At 41.7% G+C, this 24,385-nt stretch overlaps 4 protein-coding genes, 3 long non-coding RNA genes and 2 pseudogenes across 7 annotated transcripts in view; 6 read left to right on the top strand and 3 right to left on the bottom strand.

Annotated features, from left to right (window-relative positions):
* Positions 1–1,232, top strand: part of LOC115249070 (uncharacterized) — a 36,193-nt gene extending 34,961 nt beyond the window's left edge. Inside the window, exon 6 of the long non-coding RNA XR_003887779.1 lies at positions 1,022–1,232. This is a non-coding gene — a long non-coding RNA (uncharacterized lncRNA). The remainder of the gene's footprint in view (positions 1–1,021) is intronic.
* A 1,321-nt stretch (positions 1,233–2,553) lies between these two features.
* Positions 2,554–3,708, top strand: LOC115249067 (uncharacterized). Its single transcript, XR_003887775.1, has 2 exons — positions 2,554–2,974; positions 3,521–3,708. It is a non-coding gene; the product is annotated as an uncharacterized lncRNA (long non-coding RNA).
* A 2-nt stretch (positions 3,709–3,710) lies between these two features.
* On the top strand, positions 3,711–4,617 carry LOC115249064 (leucine-rich repeat-containing protein 47-like). The gene is made up of 3 exons (XM_029833298.1): positions 3,711–3,722; positions 3,811–3,900; positions 4,218–4,617. Exons 2-3 carry the CDS (start codon positions 3,883–3,885, stop codon positions 4,437–4,439), a joined length of 240 nt encoding a protein of 79 aa, XP_029689158.1. The 5' UTR covers positions 3,711–3,722; positions 3,811–3,882; the 3' UTR covers positions 4,440–4,617.
* Positions 4,618–4,853: 236 nt separating this feature from the next.
* LOC115249054 (L-rhamnose-binding lectin SML-like) lies at positions 4,854–21,880 on the bottom strand (annotated as a pseudogene).
* LOC115249066 (uncharacterized) lies at positions 10,138–11,294 on the top strand. Its single transcript, XR_003887774.1, has 2 exons — positions 10,138–10,558; positions 11,107–11,294. It is a non-coding gene; the product is annotated as an uncharacterized lncRNA (long non-coding RNA).
* Positions 11,297–12,201, top strand: LOC115249063 (leucine-rich repeat-containing protein 47-like). The gene is made up of 3 exons (XM_029833297.1): positions 11,297–11,308; positions 11,397–11,486; positions 11,802–12,201. Exons 2-3 carry the CDS (start codon positions 11,469–11,471, stop codon positions 12,021–12,023), a joined length of 240 nt encoding a protein of 79 aa, XP_029689157.1. The 5' UTR covers positions 11,297–11,308; positions 11,397–11,468; the 3' UTR covers positions 12,024–12,201.
* LOC115249095 (L-rhamnose-binding lectin SML-like) lies at positions 12,647–16,630 on the bottom strand. The gene is made up of 6 exons (XM_029833407.1): positions 16,467–16,630; positions 13,334–13,443; positions 13,211–13,255; positions 13,081–13,138; positions 12,812–12,915; positions 12,647–12,687 (listed from the first exon to the last, which is right to left on the bottom strand). Exons 1-6 carry the CDS (start codon positions 16,628–16,630, stop codon positions 12,647–12,649), a joined length of 522 nt encoding a protein of 173 aa, XP_029689267.1.
* Positions 18,350–19,285, top strand: LOC115249094 (leucine-rich repeat-containing protein 47-like). The gene is made up of 3 exons (XM_029833406.1): positions 18,350–18,391; positions 18,480–18,569; positions 18,886–19,285. Exons 1-3 carry the CDS (start codon positions 18,350–18,352, stop codon positions 19,105–19,107), a joined length of 354 nt encoding a protein of 117 aa, XP_029689266.1. The 3' UTR covers positions 19,108–19,285.
* On the bottom strand, positions 19,523–21,502 carry LOC115249091 (L-rhamnose-binding lectin SML-like; annotated as a pseudogene).
* Positions 21,881–24,385: the final 2,505 nt, after the last annotated feature.

Genomic DNA, 24,385 nt, shown 5'->3' with positions numbered 1-24,385 from the left:
CATGAAGCATCTTCAAGTATTCCCTTTTTTGGTAATGACTGAACGCTATACCATTGGGTTGGCCATATTGTATAGCGTGAGGTCATCAGTAAAGAATGTGTTTACTCGACTGTATAAGAAGGAGGTGACGATGAAGACACCTCGGAGTTCTTCACCATCGGGACCGCGAAACCTCCCTCGGGCATACTGCAGTGTCCGATTGATACCTGACTGTTCTCTCCAATAAACATCTTTGATAACCAAGTCGGTGTCTGCGAAGATTCCTTCCTCATCAACACATCTCGGCTACCACCAGGAGAAGATTCACAACAGTGGACTCTTGTGGACTCTGTGATGATATAATCCTGTTGTGATACAATACTATTTGCTTCCTTGCCATACTGTAAAGGAGTCCTTTATGACTGTGAGACATTTAGTCTTTGAGTTTAAGAACAAGGAACCTCACAGTTAACTGGTTCTTCAGCTCCAGGTGTCTTATAGTTGAGACAAGTGTTGTGGAGGACAAATGGTGTTTTCACTGTCAACTTCCTGGAGGAGGCCCGAGCATCTCTGCAATTTGGCGTCACAGCGGTGCAGCAACTGTACTTTAGTGGTTATTTTGGAAAACAACACTTATGCTTTGTGTAAGTTTCAAGCTGGTTCTGGAGAAGTTTCCTTTGTCTTCAAAGCTGGGGATTTCATAAAAAGCACGAAATAGATCACTTTTACAGCTACATCAGGATCACACATGTTCTTGCTGTATTAGTTGACTTTTAAAGCAAAATCTGAATTTTAAACTGAAAATGTAGGCCATATGATCAGATTGACTGCATCCATCTTTCTTTTTAATAACATTGTATCTCTTCATTTGGTGGAAAGTAATCTCATCTGAGAGTTCAGAGTTTAAACTCTGGTGATTGATTATTTGTGGGAAAATAATCTCACTTTACAATCAGAGGCTGTCAAAAGCCATATATGTTTTTTCATTCAGGTGTCCTCATTTCTGTAGCATGTATAAATGTTCCTTGTCTGTCTGTTACAGTGTGAACATCAACAATCAGCAGAATGTGACTGGGATTAAGAGCGAGCAGAGGCGTTGAAGCAGATAGAACGAGGGACAGCACACCTTTATGAACAGGTTCTGTTACTAATTCTACTGCAAACATTCTATTTTCTATTCTTTTTATTCTGCTGATTCTGTATCTGTCACTCGTTGACAACCACGACAATGACAGCTATCGTTCTAACACTGTTGCCAACTGGTTTGACATATTCGACTCAACAAGCATCAGAGAGATTTAAGGGTGGGAGCACATGTCCAAAATTCCCCTAGACTGAAGAGGAGGAACAGAGGAGTCCAGGAAAGTGCCTCCAAATTCTAGACACACATTATTATTAGATCTATATTTATACAGTAACAGCATTTACTGCACGACAGTTTACTGAGGAAAATGTGTCATTAGATGATCATTCACTCTCATTTATAAATGTTCCATTTTTGTCATCTTATTAAATGTTCTGCTACAACCAGTCTTTTACTGTTACTGTGTTTCAGTAACACCAGTCCGTTTAACCTCTTCAACTCAAATTTACTGATCCCTTTGTGAAATTTAAAAATTCCAGCAGCATGTTAGAAAGAATAGCAAGCAAATAGAAAGAGAAACAGGAAGCACAGAAAATATGGTTAAGTTATTGCACTATGGATGAGAATGAGGTTACTGCACCAAATATATTGCACCAAGTGTCCATTTCTGTGTGTACAGGTGTAAAATGGCTGCCCTCCTTCCCTACTGTCTTCTGTACTCTATGTCCTCATACCGTATGTGTTCCTCCCCCCAAGTGAGGAGTTGTAGAGTGCGATGGCATGATGGACATGAGTTCTTGAGCCTGTTGGTCCGACACTTGGGAGGGAGCAGGCTTTCAATGAACAGGCTCCTCTGGTTGCTGATGACGATGTGCAGGGGGTTGCTGGCATTGTCCATAATACCCAGCAATCTTCCAGAGTCTTCCTCTCTGCCACCTTCAGTCCAGCTTCATGCCGACCACAGAGGTAGGCACCAGGTGGCTAGTGTGTGTTTTCCAGTCCAGTTTATTGTCCAACCATAGCCCGAGGTATTTGTAAGGGCCCACAGCCTCCACCTCAGCTCCCCCTAACAGGAATGGTTGCGGTCTTGGTCGGAGCCTCCCCAAAGTCCAGAATAAACAATTTCCTTTGTCTTAGAGGTTTTGATCTGTTGGTGATTAGTCGTATAAGTCTATTGAACCTCTATGTTCCATTATTAATAGTCTTTTTTATCTTCAATCACCCATCCATTTATCTTCTGTGTCCCAGTACCACCAGTCCATTTAGCATCTATGTCTACATATGTAGTGTGACAACCCTGGCTGTGTCTTCTCTGCCTGCCTCTCTGTTGTCTCCTCCCTTCTGCAGGCAGTGGGTGGGCCAACTGCTGCTAAGTGGCGATCCAGCTCACCTGGACTGATCAGCTGTGAGGGCTATAAATGCTCCACAGTCTGGGCAGTCACTCTCTTGCTTGGCTCCCTCCAGGACTGCTTGGGTGTTCTGCTTTGGTTTGTTGTTTTGCATGATCAATCAATAAATTCCCTTTGTTCTAAAAAATCCATCCTGTGTGTTCTCCCTACTTTGTCTGAGCCCTGAGCTGGTTCATGGCAGTAGGTCAGCGTTGCTGAAAAGCTGCTTGGAGTTTTTTATGAAAACTTGATTCTGTGCTGACTGGGTTAGACTGGGTTGGAAGGGATCAGACTGGGTCACTGCTGTCAACAAGACAACAACCTTAAGAACAGCAGTCCTCTGAACGTGGACCAGCAGGAACCCAGACTTTAACCTACTCAAACTCTGTGGAGAGCTCAGAAAATGTCTGTTGGACCCGATGAAGCTTGAGCAGAGCTGCAGAGGATCTCCCTGAATCCAGGAGATCATTGCCTTTGACACCCCCATCCCCCAAGAAGACTTGAGGCTGCAACTGCTGCAAAGGTGCTACAGCTAAGTGGACGTCTGAGGTCCATTAAATCCTCCAGGGTTTGTTTTTATAATGCACAAAGATCTAAAATTCTGCTTTCATTTTGTCACTCTGGGGTACTGAGCGTAGCCTGGTGACAGAATATTTTCATGGATTTTTATTTTAACATAACTAAATACATCTTTAGGCAGCTTCAGCATTACCATTTGTTTCCTTTGAACTTCTGCTTTATAAAGGCAATCATTCTCTTTAACCTCACATTGTACATTTATTATGGTTATAACCCTTAGGTATGACTTTTATTCTGTCTACGCACATTATATTAATACAGATGTAAAAAAAACAAAAGATGCCTGTTCAGATATATTTTTTTGTTAAAGCCAGAGATAATCATTTCCTGCAGCTGTGGTTTTATACAAAGAGGAAACAATGAGGAAAGAGGAAGACTCTAAGGCAAACAAAACTGTTAGATCATCAAGTTTTATTTGAATGACGTAGGAAGAAGCCCCAGACAAAACCTTAAAACATGTTGCATCGACAAAAATGTGTTGTGTCCTCAGGTTGCATGAAGATGGATGATAGGACACTTGAAGCAGCAGACTGTCAGCCAATTCTGCTATCATCGACAGGTCAAAGACATGATGCATAAATGTTGACTGGCAGAAAATAGTAGGAATTCCAAATATTAAAACCAACAGTTTAATGCTTCATAAATCTAGAATGATTGGGGGGGATATAAGATCAAACAGTGAGAAAACCAAGGTGCACGTCATCTTGATATAAACTGAAGACAAAGTCGTGTCATTTTAAGGTTGCAGTGGTTAAACTCACGGCCGATTGTACCTCACAGATCAAAAAGACGACCAAGGAGCTGCTCTTGGAAGTGACAAGTGCCACCAGCCTGCAGACGTGTAAAGACGTGATGGACGAGCTGGTTGCAGTAAGCTTTTAAATGAAGTCACAGCTTTTTTGTCTAGCAGCGAGGTTTCGTACAGGTGTCAACAGCCTACATCAACCCCCCGCTGGCCTAGCTCCACCATTTTACCACTGATCTAAAATTGTCCTGACTACTTTTTTAAAGTACTTATCGATCTGGCCTCCTGTTAGTTAAGTGAGTTTTTGATCCTGGATGAGCCCAAGTTCTTAATACCCAGATTTTTATGTGATGTCTTTTAAAACAATTTCTCCTTTTTACCATCTTTAATTGGTGTTTCTCCTGCATAAAACAAGCAATGTCGCTTCCTGTTTTAATCACAGAAAATGGCAGAGTTGAACAAGTTCACAGTAGAACATCAGGAAGAAGTGAGCTCAGATGGGGAAGAGGGGAGCCCGCAAGAGCCGTCTGGCCCCCGCGAGATGTCCAGCGAGCTCATCGTGCAGCAGGTCCGAACGGTCGACCACGACGGGAACCTTAAGGTCGTCTACCCGTCAAAGACCGACCTCAACAAAGACATCGACAACTTGACCGTTATTTGGTAGCGAGGATGCAAAAATCACCATTTAATCTCATTCATCAGTACTTCTAAGAATGTTTTTGCTTTAACCATGTAACACCAGACTAAAGTGGTTAACTTAAGATCTGTATCTAAGTAAAATACCTAAAGGACTGTATCATTGAAGTAGTAACCAATAAAGCCTGAACTGGTTATTAAAATGACACCTCTTTGCTTTTATTGTCTTCTGAAGTATTTGGGATTCCATGGCATAAAAACATGGAGTGGTGGAATACACCTTTTGACACCTTATGTTTGTTCTATTTGCCTCCTTCCTTAAGATGGGTTCCAGTCTTTAGACAGGAAAGACAGCTGTGTAAGGCTGCTGCTTGTTGGGTTACCTAAACCAGTAAAGCCCCAGTTTGGAGATATTTATAAGGGAAAAACTGAGAAATCAATGTCATTTGCTGCATTTTAATTGTAAAATTTAATTTTTAAATACAACCCCCAGAAAGAAAGAAAATCAATCTTCATCACCAAATTCTAATCAAATGGAATCATGTGTTGTATGCAGTATGTCATTTTCAGTTTGAATTGATTTTTTTTGTATGTCTTGGTTTGTTGTTTTGTCCTTATTGAAAGCATAAGCTTGCAGAAATGGCTGTAGTTTCATTCTGGAGAGTAATGCTCGTATGGAACAATCACAGGATCTGAAAAAGAAGAAAAAGGTTTAGAGGAGAATAGTGACAACTAGTGGTTCAAGTGCATATTACAAGGACAAAATCTAGACTCATATCACACCAAATGATTCAAGTGTAAACCACTAAAACGTACATTCACAGACGTAAGCCAGCTCCAGGTACTTATAGGTGTTCCTACAGGGGTCTCCAAACAGTGAGCTTCCAACTCTGAACGTGCACCTGTTCTTTCCATTACACCTGTGGATAAACAGTAACGTTACTTATTCCAGGTTTTACTGTGATTCTTCTCACACGTGTGCTGAAACCAGCAAGTTTTGTAGGCGTACAGCTCTGCAACTTTGTTAGTGGGGCCTGAGCAGAGGGTGTTCCTCGTCTGAAAGCTGAAGCGCCTGTAAGAGCACGTGGTCTCGTCCCGACGGCCGTAATCAGCACCGTACACAGAAATGACCTGTCCTTCAGCTGATGGAGGAAAGCAGAGTAATGAGATCAGAGTAACGTTCTGTGAATGTGAAACGAATAATGAAGTCTTACCGCAGAACAAATGGGCCAGCGAGCCCTCACAGGCAACAACGTGAACTGTCGAAAGAACCAATGAGGTTAGAGGAACATACAGTTACAACCGATGGGGCTGTTTCAGTGTTACTGTTGACTGACTTGCTGGTAGACAGGTGTAGTTGGTGTCCAGGTACTTAAAGGTGCCCACACAGGGATCAGGGGTAGCCACGTCTCTTATGTTGATCTCACATTCTTTTTGCCATCACATCTGAGTAGAACATAAATGGGAGCAGTTGTTACACGGGACTTTATTTGTCCCTGCAAGCATTTTTTTAATATAATAGGTCAATTGGCCTTTCTGTTGGATCTATAATTTTTTTTAGAATCACTTAATTACCAATAAATATTAAGGGTTAAATTATAACTGTTTCATTCATTTGTTTTCCAATTCAAATTTCCTTTCTATTGTCAAATGAACCATTCACTGCCCGAAGGACTTTGGTTCTGCTAAAAATTGTTGTTGAACGTGAATGTGGTCTGATAGGCTGTTGCATTGGAAGCAACAGCGCCGGTCGGAACAGGAACGTGTCTACCTCGTCTTGACAAGATCCTCCGTGCCTGGTTGCGAGCAGGTTGTGTTGGTCAATTGGCCTACAGGCCTGCCCTCGCTGCAGGTGTCCGTGTCTGCGCGGCCGTACAGGGCAGCTTGCACGCTGATCACTCCCTTCTCTGAAATAGACAGCGAAGGTTTTCTGAGCACAAACCTTTGACACTCTTATTTGATACTTTTTTCTCAGGGGATAGATACTACAGTGTGCAGGAATTACATCAGCATTTAGATAACATTTTATACAATGAAAAGCACTAAATAAATTACTTTTACTTGGCTGGCTTGTGAAAAAAACATTGTTTTTATTTTTTTAAACTAGGGTCTGAGTGTGTATTTTATTTAGAATCAGTGTATTTCTATCAAATTATTTAATGCCACAATTGTAATGCTTGTAAAACCACGAACGGCACTACAATGACACGGCAAAAGCAGCTAAGAAGGTCATTTAAACATGTGTAGCATAGAAGCTCGTACCACATCTCAGGTGATGGACGTTAAATGGGCTTTCACAGGTGGTCACTCTTTCGACAGCGGCGGCTGCAAAGGCAGGACATGTTCATCTGCACTGTTGAATTCACACTCTGAAGCTAGACAAAAAGCCTGTGTAACGTTCGATTACCTGTTGTCATGAGTGAACATGTTGCTGCCAGCACTGGAAAACACAATAAATGCTGCTTTTAATCATGTTTGCAAAGCTTGAATCCTTTTATTAAAAAAATGTATCATGAAATGAAGCATATTGTCGCAAAATTCTACCTGCATGAACACCAAATCACTGGCATCACTGTGCCATTCATGTCAGTTGTTATTGCCCATTTAAATATGATATACTTGTCTGTGATTATTATTATTAATAATAATAATAACAATAACAATAATCATCATCATCAGAGACATGCATACTTACACAAGATGGTGCTCGCTGTGAAGTGCTGCATGGCTGTAGGTCTGTCCTGTAGGTCTGTCCTGTAGTTGAGCTGTGAGGCTTCTGTCGACTCACACCTCTTTTTATCCTGCTGGATCTCCCACAAACCGATATTTTAACCTGTGTAACCTGCACGACCTGTGAAGGAAGTGTCAAACTCTTGGTAAATGCATCACGTTTACAAGACAAACAGAAGAAAACCCCGGAAATACCTCAGATCTTTGTGCAGGATGATTAGCATCATGTTTTTGAAATCCAGGAAGAAGTGGTGTAGTATCTGACCCGTTCTATGCAGGCTTTACGTCTGTAAGGCCGTAATGTGTTTAGCACCCAGCCTAAGCACCATATTAGGACATGCTCCACATGTGTGTCCTGTGTCTTCCTCCTTTATGTAAAAGGAGCTCCTAAAAGATGACACTGGAGCCTGTGGGCCCCTGGTTGTTCTCCATATGAGGATGTGTAGCATGAAGCATCTTCAAGTATTCCCTTTTTTGGTAATGACTGAACGCTATACCATTGGGTTGGCCATATTGTATAGCGTGAGGTCATCAGTAAAGAATGTGTTTACTCGACTGTATAAGAAGGAGGTGACGATGAAGACACCTCGGAGTTCTTCACCATCGGGACCGCGAAACCTCCCTCGGGCATACTGCAGTGTCCGATTGATACCTGACTGTTCTCTCCAATAAACATCTTTGATAACCAAGTCGGTGTCTGCGAAGATTCCTTCCTCATCAACACATCTCGGCTACCACCAGGAGAAGATTCACAACAGTGGACTCTTGTGGACTCTGTGATGATATAATCCTGTTGTGATACAATACTATTTGCTTCCTTGCCATACTGTAAAGGAGTCCTTTATGACTGTGAGACATTTAGTCTTTGAGTTTAAGAACAAGGAACCTCACAGTTAACTGGTTCTTCAGCTCCAGGTGTCTTATAGTTGAGACAAGTGTTGTGGAGGACAAATGGTGTTTTCACTGTCAACTTCCTGGAGGAGGCCCGAGCATCTCTGCAATTTGGCGTCACAGCGGTGCAGCAACTGTACTTTAGTGGTTATTTTGGAAAACAACACTTATGCTTTGTGTAAGTTTCAAGCTGGTTCTGGAGAAGTTTCCTTTGTCTTCAAAGCTGGGGATTTCATAAAAAGCACGAAATAGATCACTTTTACAGCTACATCAGGATCACACATGTTCTTGCTGTATTAGTTGACTTTTAAAGCAAAATCTGAATTTTAAACTGAAAATGTAGGCCATATGATCAGATTGACTGCATCCATCTTTCTTTTTAATAACATTGTATCTCTTCATTTGGTGGAAAGTAATCTCATCTGAGAGTTCAGAGTTTAAACTCTGGTGATTGATTATTTGTGGGAAAATAATCTCACTTTACAATCAGAGGCTGTCAAAAGCCATATATGTTTTTTCATTCAGGTGTCCTCATTTCTGTAGCATGTATAAATGTTCCTTGTCTGTCTGTTACAGTGTGAACATCAACAATCAGCAGAATGTGACTGGGATTAAGAGCGAGCAGAGGCGTTGAAGCAGATAGAACGAGGGACAGCACACCTTTATGAACAGGTTCTGTTACTAATTCTACTGCAAACATTCTATTTTCTATTCTTTTTATTCTGCTGATTCTGTATCTGTCACTCGTTGACAACCACGACAATGACAGCTATCGTTCTAACACTGTTGCCAACTGGTTTGACATATTCGACTCAACAAGCATCAGAGAGATTAAGGGTGGGAGCACATGTCCAAAATTCCCCTAGACTGAAGAGGAGGAACAGAGGAGTCCAGGAAAGTGCCTCCAAATTCTAGACACACATTATTATTAGATCTATATTTATACAGTAACAGCATTTACTGCACGACAGTTTACTGAGGAAAATGTGTCATTAGATGATCATTCACTCTCATTTATAAATGTTCCATTTTTGTCATCTTATTAAATGTTCTGCTACAACCAGTCTTTTACTGTTACTGTGTTTCAGTAACACCAGTCCGTTTAACCTCTTCAACTCAAATTTACTGATCCCTTTGTGAAATTTAAAAATTCCAGCAGCATGTTAGAAAGAATAGCAAGCAAATAGAAAGAGAAACAGGAAGCACAGAAAATATGGTTAAGTTATTGCACTATGGATGAGAATGAGGTTACTGCACCAATATATTGCACCAAGTGTCCATTTCTGTGTGTACAGGTGTAAAATGGCTGCCCTCCTTCCCTACTGTCTTCTGTACTCTATGTCCTCATACCGTATGTGTTCCTCCCCCCAAGTGAGGAGTTGTAGAGTGCGATGGCATGATGGACATGAGTTCTTGAGCCTGTTGGTCCGACACTTGGGAGGGAGCAGGCTTTCAATGAACAGGCTCCTCTGGTTGCTGATGACGATGTGCAGGGGGTTGCTGGCATTGTCCATAATACCCAGCAATCTTCCAGAGTCTTCCTCTCTGCCACCTTCAGTCCAGCTTCATGCCGACCACAGAGGTAGGCACCAGGTGGCTAGTGTGTGTTTTCCAGTCCAGTTTATTGTCCAACCATAGCCCGAGGTATTTGTAAGGGCCCACAGCCTCCACCTCAGCTCCCCCTAACAGGAATGGTTGCGGTCTTGGTCGGAGCCTCCCCAAAGTCCAGAATAACAATTTCCTTTGTCTTAGAGGTTTTGATCTGTTGGTGATTAGTCGTATAAGTCTATTGAACCTCTATGTTCCATTATTAATAGTCTTTTTTATCTTCAATCACCCATCCATTTATCTTCTGTGTCCCAGTACCACCAGTCCATTTAGCATCTATGTCTACATATGTAGTGTGACAACCCTGGCTGTGTCTTCTCTGCCTGCCTCTCTGTTGTCTCCTCCCTTCTGCAGGCAGTGGGTGGGCCAACTGCTGCTAAGTGGCGATCCAGCTCACCTGGACTGATCAGCTGTGAGGGCTATAAATGCTCCACAGTCTGGGCAGTCACTCTCTTGCTTGGCTCCCTCCAGGACTGCTTGGGTGTTCTGCTTTGGTTTGTTGTTTTGCATGATCAATCAATAAATTCCCTTTGTTCTAAAAAATCCATCCTGTGTGTTCTCCCTACTTTGTCTGAGCCCTGAGCTGGTTCATGGCAGTAGGTCAGCGTTGCTGAAAAGCTGCTTGGAGTTTTTTATGAAAACTTGATTCTGTGCTGACTGGGTTAGACTGGGTTGGAAGGGATCAGACTGGGTCACTGCTGTCAACAAGACAACAACCTTAAGAACAGCAGTCCTCTGAACGTGGACCAGCAGGAACCCAGACTTTAACCTACTCAAACTCTGTGGAGAGCTCAGAAAATGTCTGTTGGACCCGATGAAGCTTGAGCAGAGCTGCAGAGGATCTCCCTGAATCCAGGAGATCATTGCCTTTGACACCCCCATCCCCCAAGAAGACTTGAGGCTGCAACTGCTGCAAAGGTGCTACAGCTAAGTGGACGTCTGAGGTCCATTAAATCCTCCAGGGTTTGTTTTTATAATGCACAAAGATCTAAAATTCTGCTTTCATTTTGTCACTCTGGGGTACTGAGCGTAGCCTGGTGACAGAATATTTTCATGGATTTTTATTTTAACATAACTAAATACATCTTTAGGCAGCTTCAGCATTACCATTTGTTTCCTTTGAACTTCTGCTTTATAAAGGCAATCATTCTCTTTAACCTCACATTGTACATTTATTATGGTTATAACCCTTAGGTATGACTTTTATTCTGTCTACGCACATTATATTAATACAGATGTAAAAAAAAACAAAAGATGCCTGTTCAGATATATTTTTTTGTTAAAGCCAGAGATAATCATTTCCTGCAGCTGTGGTTTTATACAAAGAGGAAACAATGAGGAAAGAGGAAGACTCTAAGGCAAACAAAAACTGTTAGATCATCAAGTTTTATTTGAATGACGTAGGAAGAAGCCCCAGACAAAACCTTAAAACATGTTGCATCGACAAAAATGTGTTGTGTCCTCAGGTTGCATGAAGATGGATGATAGGACACTTGAAGCAGCAGACTGTCAGCCAATTCTGCTATCATCGACAGGTCAAAGACATGATGCATAAATGTTGACTGGCAGAAAATAGTAGGAATTCCAAATATTAAAACCAACAGTTTAATGCTTCATAAATCTAGAATGATTGGGGGGGATATAAGATCAAACAGTGAGAAAACCAAGGTGCACGTCATCTTGATATAAACTGAAGACAAAGTCGTGTCATTTTAAGGTTGCAGTGGTTAAACTCACGGCCGATTGTACCTCACAGATCAAAAAGACGACCAAGGAGCTGCTCTTGGAAGTGACAAGTGCCACCAGCCTGCAGACGTGTAAAGACGTGATGGACGAGCTGGTTGCAGTAAGCTTTTAAATGAAGTCACAGCTTTTTGTCTAGCAGCGAGGTTTCGTACAGGTGTCAACAGCCTACATCAACCCCCCGCTGGCCTAGCTCCACCATTTTACCACTGATCTAAAATTGTCCTGACTACTTTTTTAAAGTACTTATCGATCTGGCCTCCTGTTAGTTAAGTGAGTTTTTGATCCTGGATGAGCCCAAGTTCTTAATACCCAGATTTTCTGTGATGTCTTTTAAAACAATTTCTCCTTTTTACCATCTTTAATTGGTGTTTCTCCTGCATAAAACAAGCAATGTCGCTTCCTGTTTTAATCACAGAAAATGGCAGAGTTGAACAAGTTCACAGTAGAACATCAGGAAGAAGTGAGCTCAGATGGGGAAGAGGGGAGCCCGCAAGAGCCGTCTGGCCCCCGCGAGATGTCCAGCGAGCTCATCGTGCAGCAGGTCCGAACGGTCGACCACGACGGGAACCTTAAGGTCGTCTACCCGTCAAAGACCGACCTCAACAAAGACATCGACAACTTGACCGTTATTTGGTAGCGAGGATGCAAAAATCACCATTTAATCTCATTCATCAGTACTTCTAAGAATGTTTTTGCTTTAACCATGTAACACCAGACTAAAGTGGTTAACTTAAGATCTGTATCTAAGTAAAATACCTAAAGGACTGTATCATTGAAGTAGTAACCAATAAAGCCTGAACTGGTTATTAAAATGACACCTCTTTGCTTTTATTGTCTTCTGAAGTATTTGGGATTCCATGGCATAAAAACATGGAGTGGTGGAATACACCTTTTGACACCTTATGTTTGTTCTATTTGCCTCCTTCCTTAAGATGGGTTCCAGTCTTTAGACAGGAAAGACAGCTGTGTAAGGCTGCTGCTTGTTGGGTTACCTAAACCAGTAAAGCCCCAGTTTGGAGATATTTATAAGGGAAAAACTGAGAAATCAATGTCATTTGCTGCATTTTAATTGTAAAATTTAATTTTTAAATACAACCCCCAGAAAGAAAGAAAATCAATCTTCATCACCAAATTCTAATCAAATGGAATCATGTGTTGTATGCAGTATGTCATTTTCAGTTTGAATTGATTTTTTTTGTATGTCTTGGTTTGTTGTTTTGTCCTTATTGAAAGCATAAGCTTGCAGAAATGGCTGTAGTTTCATTCTGGAGAGTAATGCTCGTATGGAACAATCACAGGATCTGAAAAAGAAGAAAAAGGTTTAGAGGAGAATAGTGACAACTAGTGGTTCAAGTGCATATTACAAGGACAAAATCTAGACTCATATCACACCAAATGATTCAAGTGTAAACCACTAAAACGTACATTCACAGACGTAAGCCAGCTCCAGGTACTTATAGGTGTTCCTACAGGGGTCTCCAAACAGTGAGCTTCCAACTCTGAACGTGCACCTGTTCTTTCCATTACACCTGTGGATAAACAGTAACGTTACTTATTCCAGGTTTTACTGTGATTCTTCTCACACGTGTGCTGAAACCAGCAAGTTTTGTAGGCGTACAGCTCTGCAACTTTGTTAGTGGGGGCCTGAGCAGAGGGTGTTCCTCGTCTGAAAGCTGAAGCGCCTGTAAGAGCACGTGGTCTCGTCCCGACGGCCGTAATCAGCACCGTACACAGAAATGACCTGTCCTTCAGCTGATGGAGGAAAGCAGAGTAATGAGATCAGAGTAACGTTCTGTGAATGTGAAACGAATAATGAAGTCTTACCGCAGAACAAATGGGCCAGCGAGCCCTCACAGGCAACAACGTGAACTGTCGAAAGAACCAATGAGGTTAGAGGAACATACAGTTACAACCGATGGGGCTGTTTCAGTGTTACTGTTGACTGACTTGCTGGTAGACAGGTGTAGTTGGTGTCCAGGTACTTAAAGGTGCCCACACAGGGATCAGGGGTAGCCACGTCTCTTATGTTGATCTCACATTCTTTTTTGCCATCACATCTGAGTAGAACATAAATGGGAGCAGTTGTTACACGGGACTTTATTTGTCCCTGCAAGCATTTTTTTAATATAATAGGTCAATTGGCCTTTCTGTTGGATCTATAATTTTTTTTAGAATCACTTAATTACCAATAAATATTAAGGGTTAAATTATAACTGTTTCATTCATTTGTTTTCCAATTCAAATTTCCTTTCTATTGTCAAATGAACCATTCACTGCCCGAAGGACTTTGGTTCTGCTAAAAATTGTTGTTGAACGTGAATGTGGTCTGATAGGCTGTTGCATTGGAAGCAACAGCGCCGGTCGGAACAGGAACGTGTCTACCTCGTCTTGACAAGATCCTCCGTGCCTGGTTGCGAGCAGGTTGTGTTGGTCAATTGGCCTACAGGCCTGCCCTCGCTGCAGGTGTCCGTGTCTGCGCGGCCGTACAGGGCAGCTTGCACGCTGATCACTCCCTTCTCTGAAATAGACAGCGAAGGTTTTCTGAGCACAAACCTTTGACACTCTTATTTGATACTTTTTTCTCAGGGGATAGATACTACAGTGTGCAGGAATTACATCAGCATTTAGATAACATTTTATACAATGAAAAGCACTAAATAAATTACTTTTACTTGGCTGGCTTGTGAAAAAAAACATTGTTTTTATTTTTTTAAACTAGGGTCTGAGTGTGTATTTTATTTAGAATCAGTGTATTTCTATCAAATTATTTAATGCCACAATTGTAATGCTTGTAAAACCACGAACGGCACTACAATGACACGGCAAAAGCAGCTAAGAAGGTCATTTAAACATGTGTAGCATAGAAGCTCGTACCACATCTCAGGTGATGGACGTTAAATGGGCTTCCACAGGTGGTCACTCTGGCGACAGCGGCGGCTGCAAAGGCAGGACATGTTCATCTGCACTGTTGAATTCACACTCTGAAGCTAGACAAAAAGCCTGTGTAACGTTCGATTACCTGTTGTCATGAGTGAACATGTTGCTGCCAGCACTGGAAAACACAATAAATGCTGCTTTTAATCATGTTTGCAAAGCTTGAATCCTTTTATTAAAAAAATGTATCATGAAATGAAGCATATTGTCGCAAATTCTACCTGCATGAACACCAAATCACTGGCATCACTGTGCCATTCATGTCAGTTGTTATTGCCCAAATTAAATATGATATACTTGTCTGTGATTATTATTATTAATAATAATAATAATAATAACAATAACAATAATCATCATCATCAGAGACATGCATACTTACACAAGATGGTGCTCGCTGTGAAGTGCTGCATGGCTGTAGGTCTGTCCTGTAGGTCTGTCCTGTAGTTGAGCTGTGAGGCTTCTGTCGACTCACACCTCTTTTTATCCTGCTGGATCTCCCACAAACCGATATTTTAACCTGTGTAACCTGCACGACCTGTGAAGGAAGTGTCAAACTCTTGGTAAATGCATCACGTTTACAAGACAAACAGAAGAAAACCCCGGAAATACCTCAGATCTTTGTGCAGGATGATTAACATTATGTTTTTGAAATCCAGGAAGAAGTGGACTCTTGTGGACTCTGTGATGATATAATCCTGTTGTGATACAATACTATTTGCTTCCTTGCCATACTGTAAAGGAGTCCTTTATGACTGTGAGACATTTCGTCTTTGAGTTTAAGAACAAGGAACCTCACAGTTAACTGGTTCTTCAGCTCCAGGTGTCTTATAGTTGAGACAAGTGTTGTGGAGGACAAATGGTGTTTTCACTGTCAACTTCCTGGAGGAGGCCCGAGCATCTCTGCAATTTGGCGTCACAGCGGTGCAGCAACTGTACTTTAGTGGTTATTTGGAAAACAACACTTATGCTTTGTGTAAGTTTCAAGCTGGTTCTGGAGAAGTTTCCTTTGTCTTCAAAGCTGGGGATTTCATAAAAAGCACGAAATAGATCACTTTTACAGCTACATCAGGATCACACATGTTCTTGCTGTATTAGTTGACTTTTAAAGCAAAATCTGAATTTTAAACTGAAAATGTAGGCCATATGATCAGATTGACTGCATCCATCTTTCTTTTTAATAACATTGTATCTCTTCATTTGGTGGAAAGTAATCTCATCTGAGAGTTCAGAGTTTAAACTCTGGTGATTGATTATTTGTGGGAAAATAATCTCACTTTACAATCAGAGGCTGTCAAAAGCCATATATGTTTTTTCATTCAGGTGTCCTCATTTCTGTAGCATGTATAAATGTTCCTTGTCTGTCTGTTACAGTGTGAACATCAACAATCAGCAGAATGTGACTGGGATTAAGAGCGAGCAGAGGCGTTGAAGCAGATAGAACGAGGGACAGCACACCTTTATGAACAGGTTCTGTTACTAATTCTACTGCAAACATTCTATTTTCTATTCTTTTTATTCTGCTGATTCTGTATCTGTCACTCGTTGACAACCACGACAATGACAGCTATCGTTCTAACACTGTTGCCAACTGGTTTGACATATTCGACTCAACAAGCATCAGAGAGATTTAAGGGTGGGAGCACATGTCCAAAATTCCCCTAGACTGAAGAGGAGGAACAGAGGAGTCCAGGAAAGTGCCTCCAAATTCTAGACACACATTATTATTAGATCTATATTTATACAGTAACAGCATTTACTGCACGACAGTTTACTGAGGAAAATGTGTCATTAGATGATCATTCACTCTCATTTATAAATGTTCATTTTTGTCATCTTATTAAATGTTCTGCTACAACCAGTCTTTTACTGTTACTGTGTTTCAGTAACACCAGTCCGTTTAACCTCTTCAACTCAAATTTACTGATCCCTTTGTGAAATTTAAAAATTCCAGCAGCATGTTAGAAAGAATAGCAAGCAAATAGAAAGAGAAACAGGAAGCACAGAAAATATGGTTAAGTTATTGCACTATGGATGAGAATGAGGTTACTGCACCAAATATATTGCACCAAGTGTCCATTTCTGTGTGTACAGGTGTAAAATGGCTGCCCTCCTTCCCTACTGTCTTCTGTACTCTATGTCCTCATACCGTATGTGTTCCTCCCCCCAAGTGAGGAGTTGTAGAGTGCGATGGCATGATGGACATGAGTTCTTGAGCCTGTTGGTCCGACACTTGGGAGGGAGCAGGCTTTCAATGAACAGGCTCCTCTGGTTGCTGATGACGATGTGCAGGGGGTTGCTGGCATTGTCCATAATACCCAGCAATCTTCCAGAGTCTTCCTCTCTGCCACCTTCAGTCCAGCTTCATGCCGACCACAGAGGTAGGCACCAGGTGGCTAGTGTGTGTTTTCCAGTCCAGTTTATTGTCCAACCATAGCCCGAGGTATTTGTAAGGGCCCACAGCCTCCACCTCAGCTCCCCCTAACAGGAATGGTTGCGGTCTTGGTCGGAGCCTCCCCAAAGTCCAGAATAACAATTTCCTTTGTCTTAGAGGTTTTGATCTGTTGGTGATTAGTCGTATAAGTCTATTGAACCTCTATGTTCCATTATTAATAGTCTTTTTTATCTTCAATCACCCATCCATTTATCTTCTGTGTCCCAGTACCACCAGTCCATTTAGCATCTATGTCTACATATGTAGTGTGACAACCCTGGCTGTGTCTTCTCTGCCTGCCTCTCTGTTGTCTCCTCCCTTCTGCAGGCAGTGGGTGGGCCAACTGCTGCTAAGTGGCGATCCAGCTCACCTGGACTGATCAGCTGTGAGGGCTATAAATGCTCCACAGTCTGGGCAGTCACTCTCTTGCTTGGCTCCCTCCAGGACTGCTTGGGTGTTCTGCTTTGGTTTGTTGTTTTGCATGATCAATCAATAAATTCCCTTTGTTCTAAAAAATCCATCCTGTGTGTTCTCCCTACTTTGTCTGAGCCCTGAGCTGGTTCATGGCAGTAGGTCAGCGTTGCTGAAAAGCTGCTTGGAGTTTTTTATGAAAACTTGATTCTGTGCTGACTGGGTTAGACTGGGTTGGAAGGGATCAGACTGGGTCACTGCTGTCAACAAGACAACAACCTTAAGAACAGCAGTCCTCTGAACGTGGACCAGCAGGAACCCAGACTTTAACCTACTCAAACTCTGTGGAGAGCTCAGAAAATGTCTGTTGGACCCGATGAAGCTTGAGCAGAGCTGCAGAGGATCTCCCTGAATCCAGGAGATCATTGCCTTTGACACCCCCATCCCCCAAGAAGACTTGAGGCTGCAACTGCTGCAAAGGTGCTACAGCTAAGTGGACGTCTGAGGTCCATTAAATCCTCCAGGGTTTGTTTTTATAATGCACAAAGATCTAAAATTCTGCTTTCATTTTGTCACTCTGGGGTACTGAGCGTAGCCTGGTGACAGAATATTTTCATGGATTTTTATTTTAACATAACTAAATACATCTTTAGGCAGCTTCAGCATTACCATTTGTTTCCTTTGAACTTCTGCTTTATAAAGGCAATCATTCTCTTTAACCTCACATTGTACATTTATTATGGTTATAACCCTTAGGTATGACTTTTATTCTGTCTACGCACATTATATTAATACAGATGTAAAAAAAACAAAAGATGCCTGTTCAGATATATTTTTTTGTTAAAGCCAGAGATAATCATTTCCTGCAGCTGTGGTTTTATACAAAGAGGAAACAATGAGGAAAGAGGAAGACTCTAAGGCAAACAAAACTGTTAGATCATCAAGTTTTATTTGAATGACGTAGGAAGAAGCCCCAGACAAAACCTTAAAACATGTTGCATCGACAAAAATGTGTTGTGTCCTCAGGTTGCATGAAGATGGATGATAGGGACACTTGAAGCAGCAGACTGTCAGCCAATTCTGCTATCATCGACAGGTCAAAGACATGATGCATAAATGTTGACTGGCAGAAAATAGTAGGAATTCCAAATATTAAAACCAACAGTTTAATGCTTCATAAATCTAGAATGATTGGGGGGGATATAAGATCAAACAGTGAGAAAACCAAGGTGCACGTCATCTTGATATAAACTGAAGACAAAGTCGTGTCATTTTAAGGTTGCAGTGGTTAAACTCACGGCCGATTGTACCTCACAGATCAAAAAGACGACCAAGGAGCTGCTCTTGGAAGTGACAAGTGCCACCAGCCTGCAGACGTGTAAAGACGTGATGGACGAGCTGGTTGCAGTAAGCTTTTAAATGAAGTCACAGCTTTTTGTCTAGCAGCGAGGTTTCGTACAGGTGTCAACAGCCTACATCAACCCCCCGCTGGCCTAGCTCCACCATTTTACCACTGATCTAAAATTGTCCTGACTACTTTTTTAAAGTACTTATCGATCTGGCCTCCTGTTAGTTAAGTGAGTTTTTGATCCTGGATGAGCCCAAGTTCTTAATACCCAGATTTTTATGTGATGTCTTTTAAAACAATTTCTCCTTTTTACCATCTTTAATTGGTGTTTCTCCTGCATAAAACAAGCAATGTCGCTTCCTGTTTTAATCACAGAAAATGGCAGAGTTGAACAAGTTCACAGTAGAACATCAGGAAGAAGTGAGCTCAGATGGGGAAGAGGGGAGCCCGCAAGAGCCGTCTGGCCCCCGCGAGATGTCCAGCGAGCTCATCGTGCAGCAGGTCCGAACGGTCGACCACGACGGGAACCTTAAGGTCGTCTACCCGTCAAAGACCGACCTCAACAAAGACATCGACAACTTGACCGTTATTTGGTAGCGAGGATGCAAAAATCACCATTTAATCTCATTCATCAGTACTTCTAAGAATGTTTTTGCTTTAACCATGTAACACCAGACTAAAGTGGTTAACTTAAGATCTGTATCTAAGTAAAATACCTAAAGGACTGTATCATTGAAGTAGTAACCAATAAAGCCTGAACTGGTTATTAAAATGACACCTCTTTGCTTTTATTGTCTTCTGAAGTATTTGGGATTCCATGGCATAAAAACATGGAGTGGTGGAATACACCTTTTGACACCTTATGTTTGTTCTATTTGCCTCCTTCCTTAAGATGGGTTCCAGTCTTTAGACAGGAAAGACAGCTGTGTAAGGCTGCTGCTTGTTGGGTTACCTAAACCAGTAAAGCCCCAGTTATGGAGATATTTATAAGGGAAAAACTGAGAAATCAATGTCATTTGCTGCATTTTAATTGTAAAATTTAATTTTTAAATACAACCCCCAGAAAGAAAGAAAATCAATCTTCATCACCAAATTCTAATCAAATGGAATCATGTGTTGTATGCAGTATGTCATTTTCAGTTTGAATTGATTTTTTTTGTATGTCTTGGTTTGTTGTTTTGTCCTTATTGAAAGCATAAGCTTGCAGAAATGGCTGTAGTTTCATTCTGGAGAGTAATGCTCGTATGGAACAATCACAGGATCTGAAAAAGAAGAAAAAGGTTTAGAGGAGAATAGTGACAACTAGTGGTTCAAGTGCATATTACAAGGACAAAATCTAGACTCATATCACACCAAATGATTCAAGTGTAAACCACTAAACGTACATTCACAGACGTAAGCCAGCTCCAGGTACTTATAGGTGTTCCTACAGGGGTCTCCAAACAGTGAGCTTCCAACTCTGAACGTGCACTGTTCTTTCCATTACACCTGTGGATAAACAGTAACGTTACTTATTCCAGGTTTTACTGTGATTCTTCTCACACGTGTGCTGAAACCAGCAAGTTTTGTAGGCGTACAGCTCTGCAACTTTGTTAGTGGGGCCTGAGCAGAGGGTGTTCCTCGTCTGAAAGCTGAAGCGCCTGTAAGAGCACGTGGTCTCGTCCCGACGGCCGTAATCAGCACCGTACACAGAAATGACCTGTCCTTCAGCTGATGGAGGAAAGCAGAGTAATGAGATCAGAGTAACGTTCTGTGAATGTGAAACGAATAATGAAGTCTTACCGCAGAACAAATGGGCCAGCGAGCCCTCACAGGCAACAACGTGAACTGTCGAAAGAACCAATGAGGTTAGAGGAACATACAGTTACAACCGATGGGGCTGTTTCAGTGTTACTGTTGACTGACTTGCTGGTAGACAGGTGTAGTTGGTGTCCAGGTACTTAAAGGTGCCCACACAGGGATCAGGGGTAGCCACGTCTCTTATGTTGATCTCACATTCTTTTTTGCCATCACATCTGAGTAGAACATAAATGGGAGCAGTTGTTACACGGGACTTTATTTGTCCCTGCAAGCATTTTTTAATATAATAGGTCAATTGGCCTTTCTGTTGGATCTATAATTTTTTTAGAATCACTTAATTACCAATAAATATTAAGGGTTAAATTATAACTGTTTCATTCATTTGTTTTCCAATTCAAATTTCCTTTCTATTGTCAAATGAACCATTCACTGCCCGAAGGACTTTGGTTCTGCTAAAATTGTTGTTGAACGTGAATGTGGTCTGATAGGCTGTTGCATTGGAAGCAACAGCGCCGGTCGGAACAGGAACGTGTCTACCTCGTCTTGACAAGATCCTCCGTGCCTGGTTGCGAGCAGGTTGTGTTGGTCAATTGGCCTACAGGCCTGCCCTCGCTGCAGGTGTCCGTGTCTGCGCGGCCGTACAGGGCAGCTTGCACGCTGATCACTCCCTTCTCTGAAATAGACAGCGAAGGTTTTCTGAGCACAAACCTTTGACACTCTTATTTGATACTTTTTTCTCAGGGGATAGATACTACAGTGTGCAGGAATTACATCAGCATTTAGATAACATTTTATACAATGAAAAGCACTAAATAAATTACTTTTACTTGGCTGGCTTGTGAAAAAAACATTGTTTTTATTTTTTAAACTAGGGTCTGAGTGTGTATTTTATTTAGAATCAGTGTATTTCTATCAAATTATTTAATGCCACAATTGTAATGCTTGTAAAACCACGAACGGCACTACAATGACACGGCAAAAAGCAGCTAAGAAGGTCATTTAAACATGTGTAGCATAGAAGCTCGTACCACATCTCAGGTGATGGACGTTAAATGGGCTTCACAGGTGGTCACTCTGTCGACAGCGGCGGCTGCAAAGGAAGGACATGTTCATCTGCACTGTTGAATTCACACTCTGAAGCTAGACAAAAAGCCTGTGTAACGTTCGATTACCTGTTGTCATGAGTGAACATGTTGCTGCCAGCACTGGAAAACACAATAAATGCTGCTTTTAATCATGTTTGCAAAGCTTGAATCCTTTTATTAAAAAAATGTATCATGAAATGAAGCATATTGTCGCAAAATTCTACCTGCATGAACACCAAATCACTGGCATCACTGTGCCATTCATGTCAGTTGTTATTGCCCAAATTAAATATGATATACTTGTCTGTGATTATTATTATTAATAATAATAATAACAATAACAATAATCATCATCATCAGAGACATGCATACTTACACAAGATGGTGCTCGCTGTGAAGTGCTGCATGGCTGTAGGTCTGTCCTGTAGGTCTGTCCTGTAGTTGAGCTGTGAGGCTTCTGTCGACTCACACCTCTTTTTATCCTGCTGGATCTCCCACAACCGATATTTTAACCTGTGTAACCTGCACGACCTGTGAAGGAAGTGTCAAACTCTTGGTAAATGCATCACGTTTACAAGACAAACAGAAGAAAACCCCGGAAATACCTCAGATCTTTGTGCAGGATGATTAGCATCATGTTTTTGAAATCCAGGAAGAAGTGGTGTAGTATCTGACCCGTTCTATGCAGGCTTTACGTCTGTAAGGCCGTAATGTGTTTAGCACCCAGCCTAAGCACCATATTAGGACATGCTCCACATGTGTGTCCTGTGTCTTCCTCCTTTATGTAAAAGGAGCTCCTAAAAGATGACACTGGAGCCTGTGGGCCCCTGGTTGTTCTCCATATGAGGATGTGTAGCATGAAGCATCTTCAAGTATTCCCTTTTTTGGTAATGACTGAACGCTATACCATTGGGTTGGCCATATTGTATAGCGTGAGGTCATCAGTAAAGAATGTGTTTACTCGACTGTATAAGAAGGAGGTGACGATGAAGACACCTCGGAGTTCTTCACCATCGGGACCGCGAAACCTCCCTCGGGCATACTGCAGTGTCCGATTGATACCTGACTGTTCTCTCCAATAAACATCTTTGATAACCAAGTCGGTGTCTGCGAAGATTCCTTCCTCATCAACACATCTCGGCTACCACCAGGAGAAGATTCACAACAGTGGACTCTTGTGGACTCTGTGATGATATAATCCTGTTGTGATACAATACTATTTGCTTCCTTGCCATACTGTAAAGGAGTCCTTTATGACTGTGAGACATTTAGTCTTTGAGTTTAAGAACAAGGAACCTCACAGTTAACTGGTTCTTCAGCTCCAGGTGTCTTATAGTTGAGACAAGTGTTGTGGAGGACAAATGGTGTTTTCACTGTCAACTTCCTGGAGGAGGCCCGAGCATCTCTGCAATTTGGCGTCACAGCGGTGCAGCAACTGTACTTTAGTGGTTATTTTGGAAAACAACACTTATGCTTTGTGTAAGTTTCAAGCTGGTTCTGGAGAAGTTTCCTTTGTCTTCAAAGCTGGGGATTTCATAAAAAGCACGAAATAGATCACTTTTACAGCTACATCAGGATCACACATGTTCTTGCTGTATTAGTTGACTTTTAAAGCAAAATCTGAATTTTAAACTGAAAATGTAGGCCATATGATCAGATTGACTGCATCCATCTTTCTTTTTAATAACATTGTATCTCTTCATTTGGTGGAAAGTAATCTCATCTGAGAGTTCAGAGTTTAAACTCTGGTGATTGATTATTTGTGGGAAAATAATCTCACTTTACAATCAGAGGCTGTCAAAAGCCATATATGTTTTTTCATTCAGGTGTCCTCATTTCTGTAGCATGTATAAATGTTCCTTGTCTGTCTGTTACAGTGTGAACATCAACAATCAGCAGAATGTGACTGGGATTAAGAGCGAGCAGAGGCGTTGAAGCAGATAGAACGAGGGACAGCACACCTTTATGAACAGGTTCTGTTACTAATTCTACTGCAAACATTCTATTTTCTATTCTTTTTATTCTGCTGATTCTGTATCTGTCACTCGTTGACAACCACGACAATGACAGCTATCGTTCTAACACTGTTGCCAACTGGTTTGACATATTCGACTCAACAAGCATCAGAGAGATTTAAGGGTGGGAGCACATGTCCAAAATTCCCCTAGACTGAAGAGGAGGAACAGAGGAGTCCAGGAAAGTGCCTCCAAATTCTAGACACACATTATTATTAGATCTATATTTATACAGTAACAGCATTTACTGCACGACAGTTTACTGAGGAAAATGTGTCATTAGATGATCATTCACTCTCATTTATAAATGTTCCATTTTTGTCATCTTATTAAATGTTCTGCTACAACCAGTCTTTTACTGTTACTGTGTTTCAGTAACACCAGTCCGTTTAACCTCTTCAACTCAAATTTACTGATCCCTTTGTGAAATTTAAAAATTCCAGCAGCATGTTAGAAAGAATAGCAAGCAAATAGAAAGAGAAACAGGAAGCACAGAAAATATGGTTAAGTTATTGCACTATGGATGAGAATGAGGTTACTGCACCAAATATATTGCACCAAGTGTCCATTTCTGTGTGTACAGGTGTAAAATGGCTGCCCTCCTTCCCTACTGTCTTCTGTACTCTATGTCCTCATACCGTATGTGTTCCTCCCCCCAAGTGAGGAGTTGTAGAGTGCGATGGCATGATGGACATGAGTTCTTGAGCCTGTTGGTCCGACACTTGGGAGGGAGCAGGCTTTCAATGAACAGGCTCCTCTGGTTGCTGATGACGATGTGCAGGGGGTTGCTGGCATTGTCCATAATACCCAGCAATCTTCCAGAGTCTTCCTCTCTGCCACCTTCAGTCCAGCTTCATGCCGACCACAGAGGTAGGCACCAGGTGGCTAGTGTGTGTTTTCCAGTCCAGTTTATTGTCCAACCATAGCCCGAGGTATTTGTAAGGGCCCACAGCCTCCACCTCAGCTCCCCCTAAC

The sequence above is a fragment of the Takifugu rubripes genome, chromosome 3, assembly GCF_901000725.2.
Source record: "Takifugu rubripes chromosome 3, fTakRub1.2, whole genome shotgun sequence".
NCBI lineage: Eukaryota > Metazoa > Chordata > Actinopteri > Tetraodontiformes > Tetraodontidae > Takifugu > Takifugu rubripes.
This window is presented reverse-complemented; position numbering and strand designations above follow the sequence as displayed.

Excerpts from the sequence above, each read along its gene's own strand:
- LOC115249094 (XM_029833406.1), top strand. The coding sequence starts at position 18,350 with ATGATTGGGGGGGATATAAGATCAAACAGTGAGAAAACCAAG. Across the intron at positions 18,392-18,479 it reads CAAACAGTGAGAAAACCAAG|ATCAAAAAGACGACCAAGGA; the intron begins GTGCACGTCATC and ends TGTACCTCACAG. Across the intron at positions 18,570-18,885 it reads TGATGGACGAGCTGGTTGCA|AAAATGGCAGAGTTGAACAA; the intron begins GTAAGCTTTTAA and ends TTTTAATCACAG.
- LOC115249095 (XM_029833407.1), bottom strand. The coding sequence starts at position 16,630 with ATGGACAATGCCAGCAACCCCCTGCACATCGTCATCAGCAACCAGAGG. Across the intron at positions 13,139-13,210 it reads GCTGGCCCATTTGTTCTGCG|CTGAAGGACAGGTCATTTCT; the intron begins GTAAGACTTCAT and ends TTCCTCCATCAG. Across the intron at positions 12,688-12,811 it reads GCTGGCTTACGTCTGTGAAT|ATCCTGTGATTGTTCCATAC; the intron begins GTACGTTTTAGT and ends CTTCTTTTTCAG.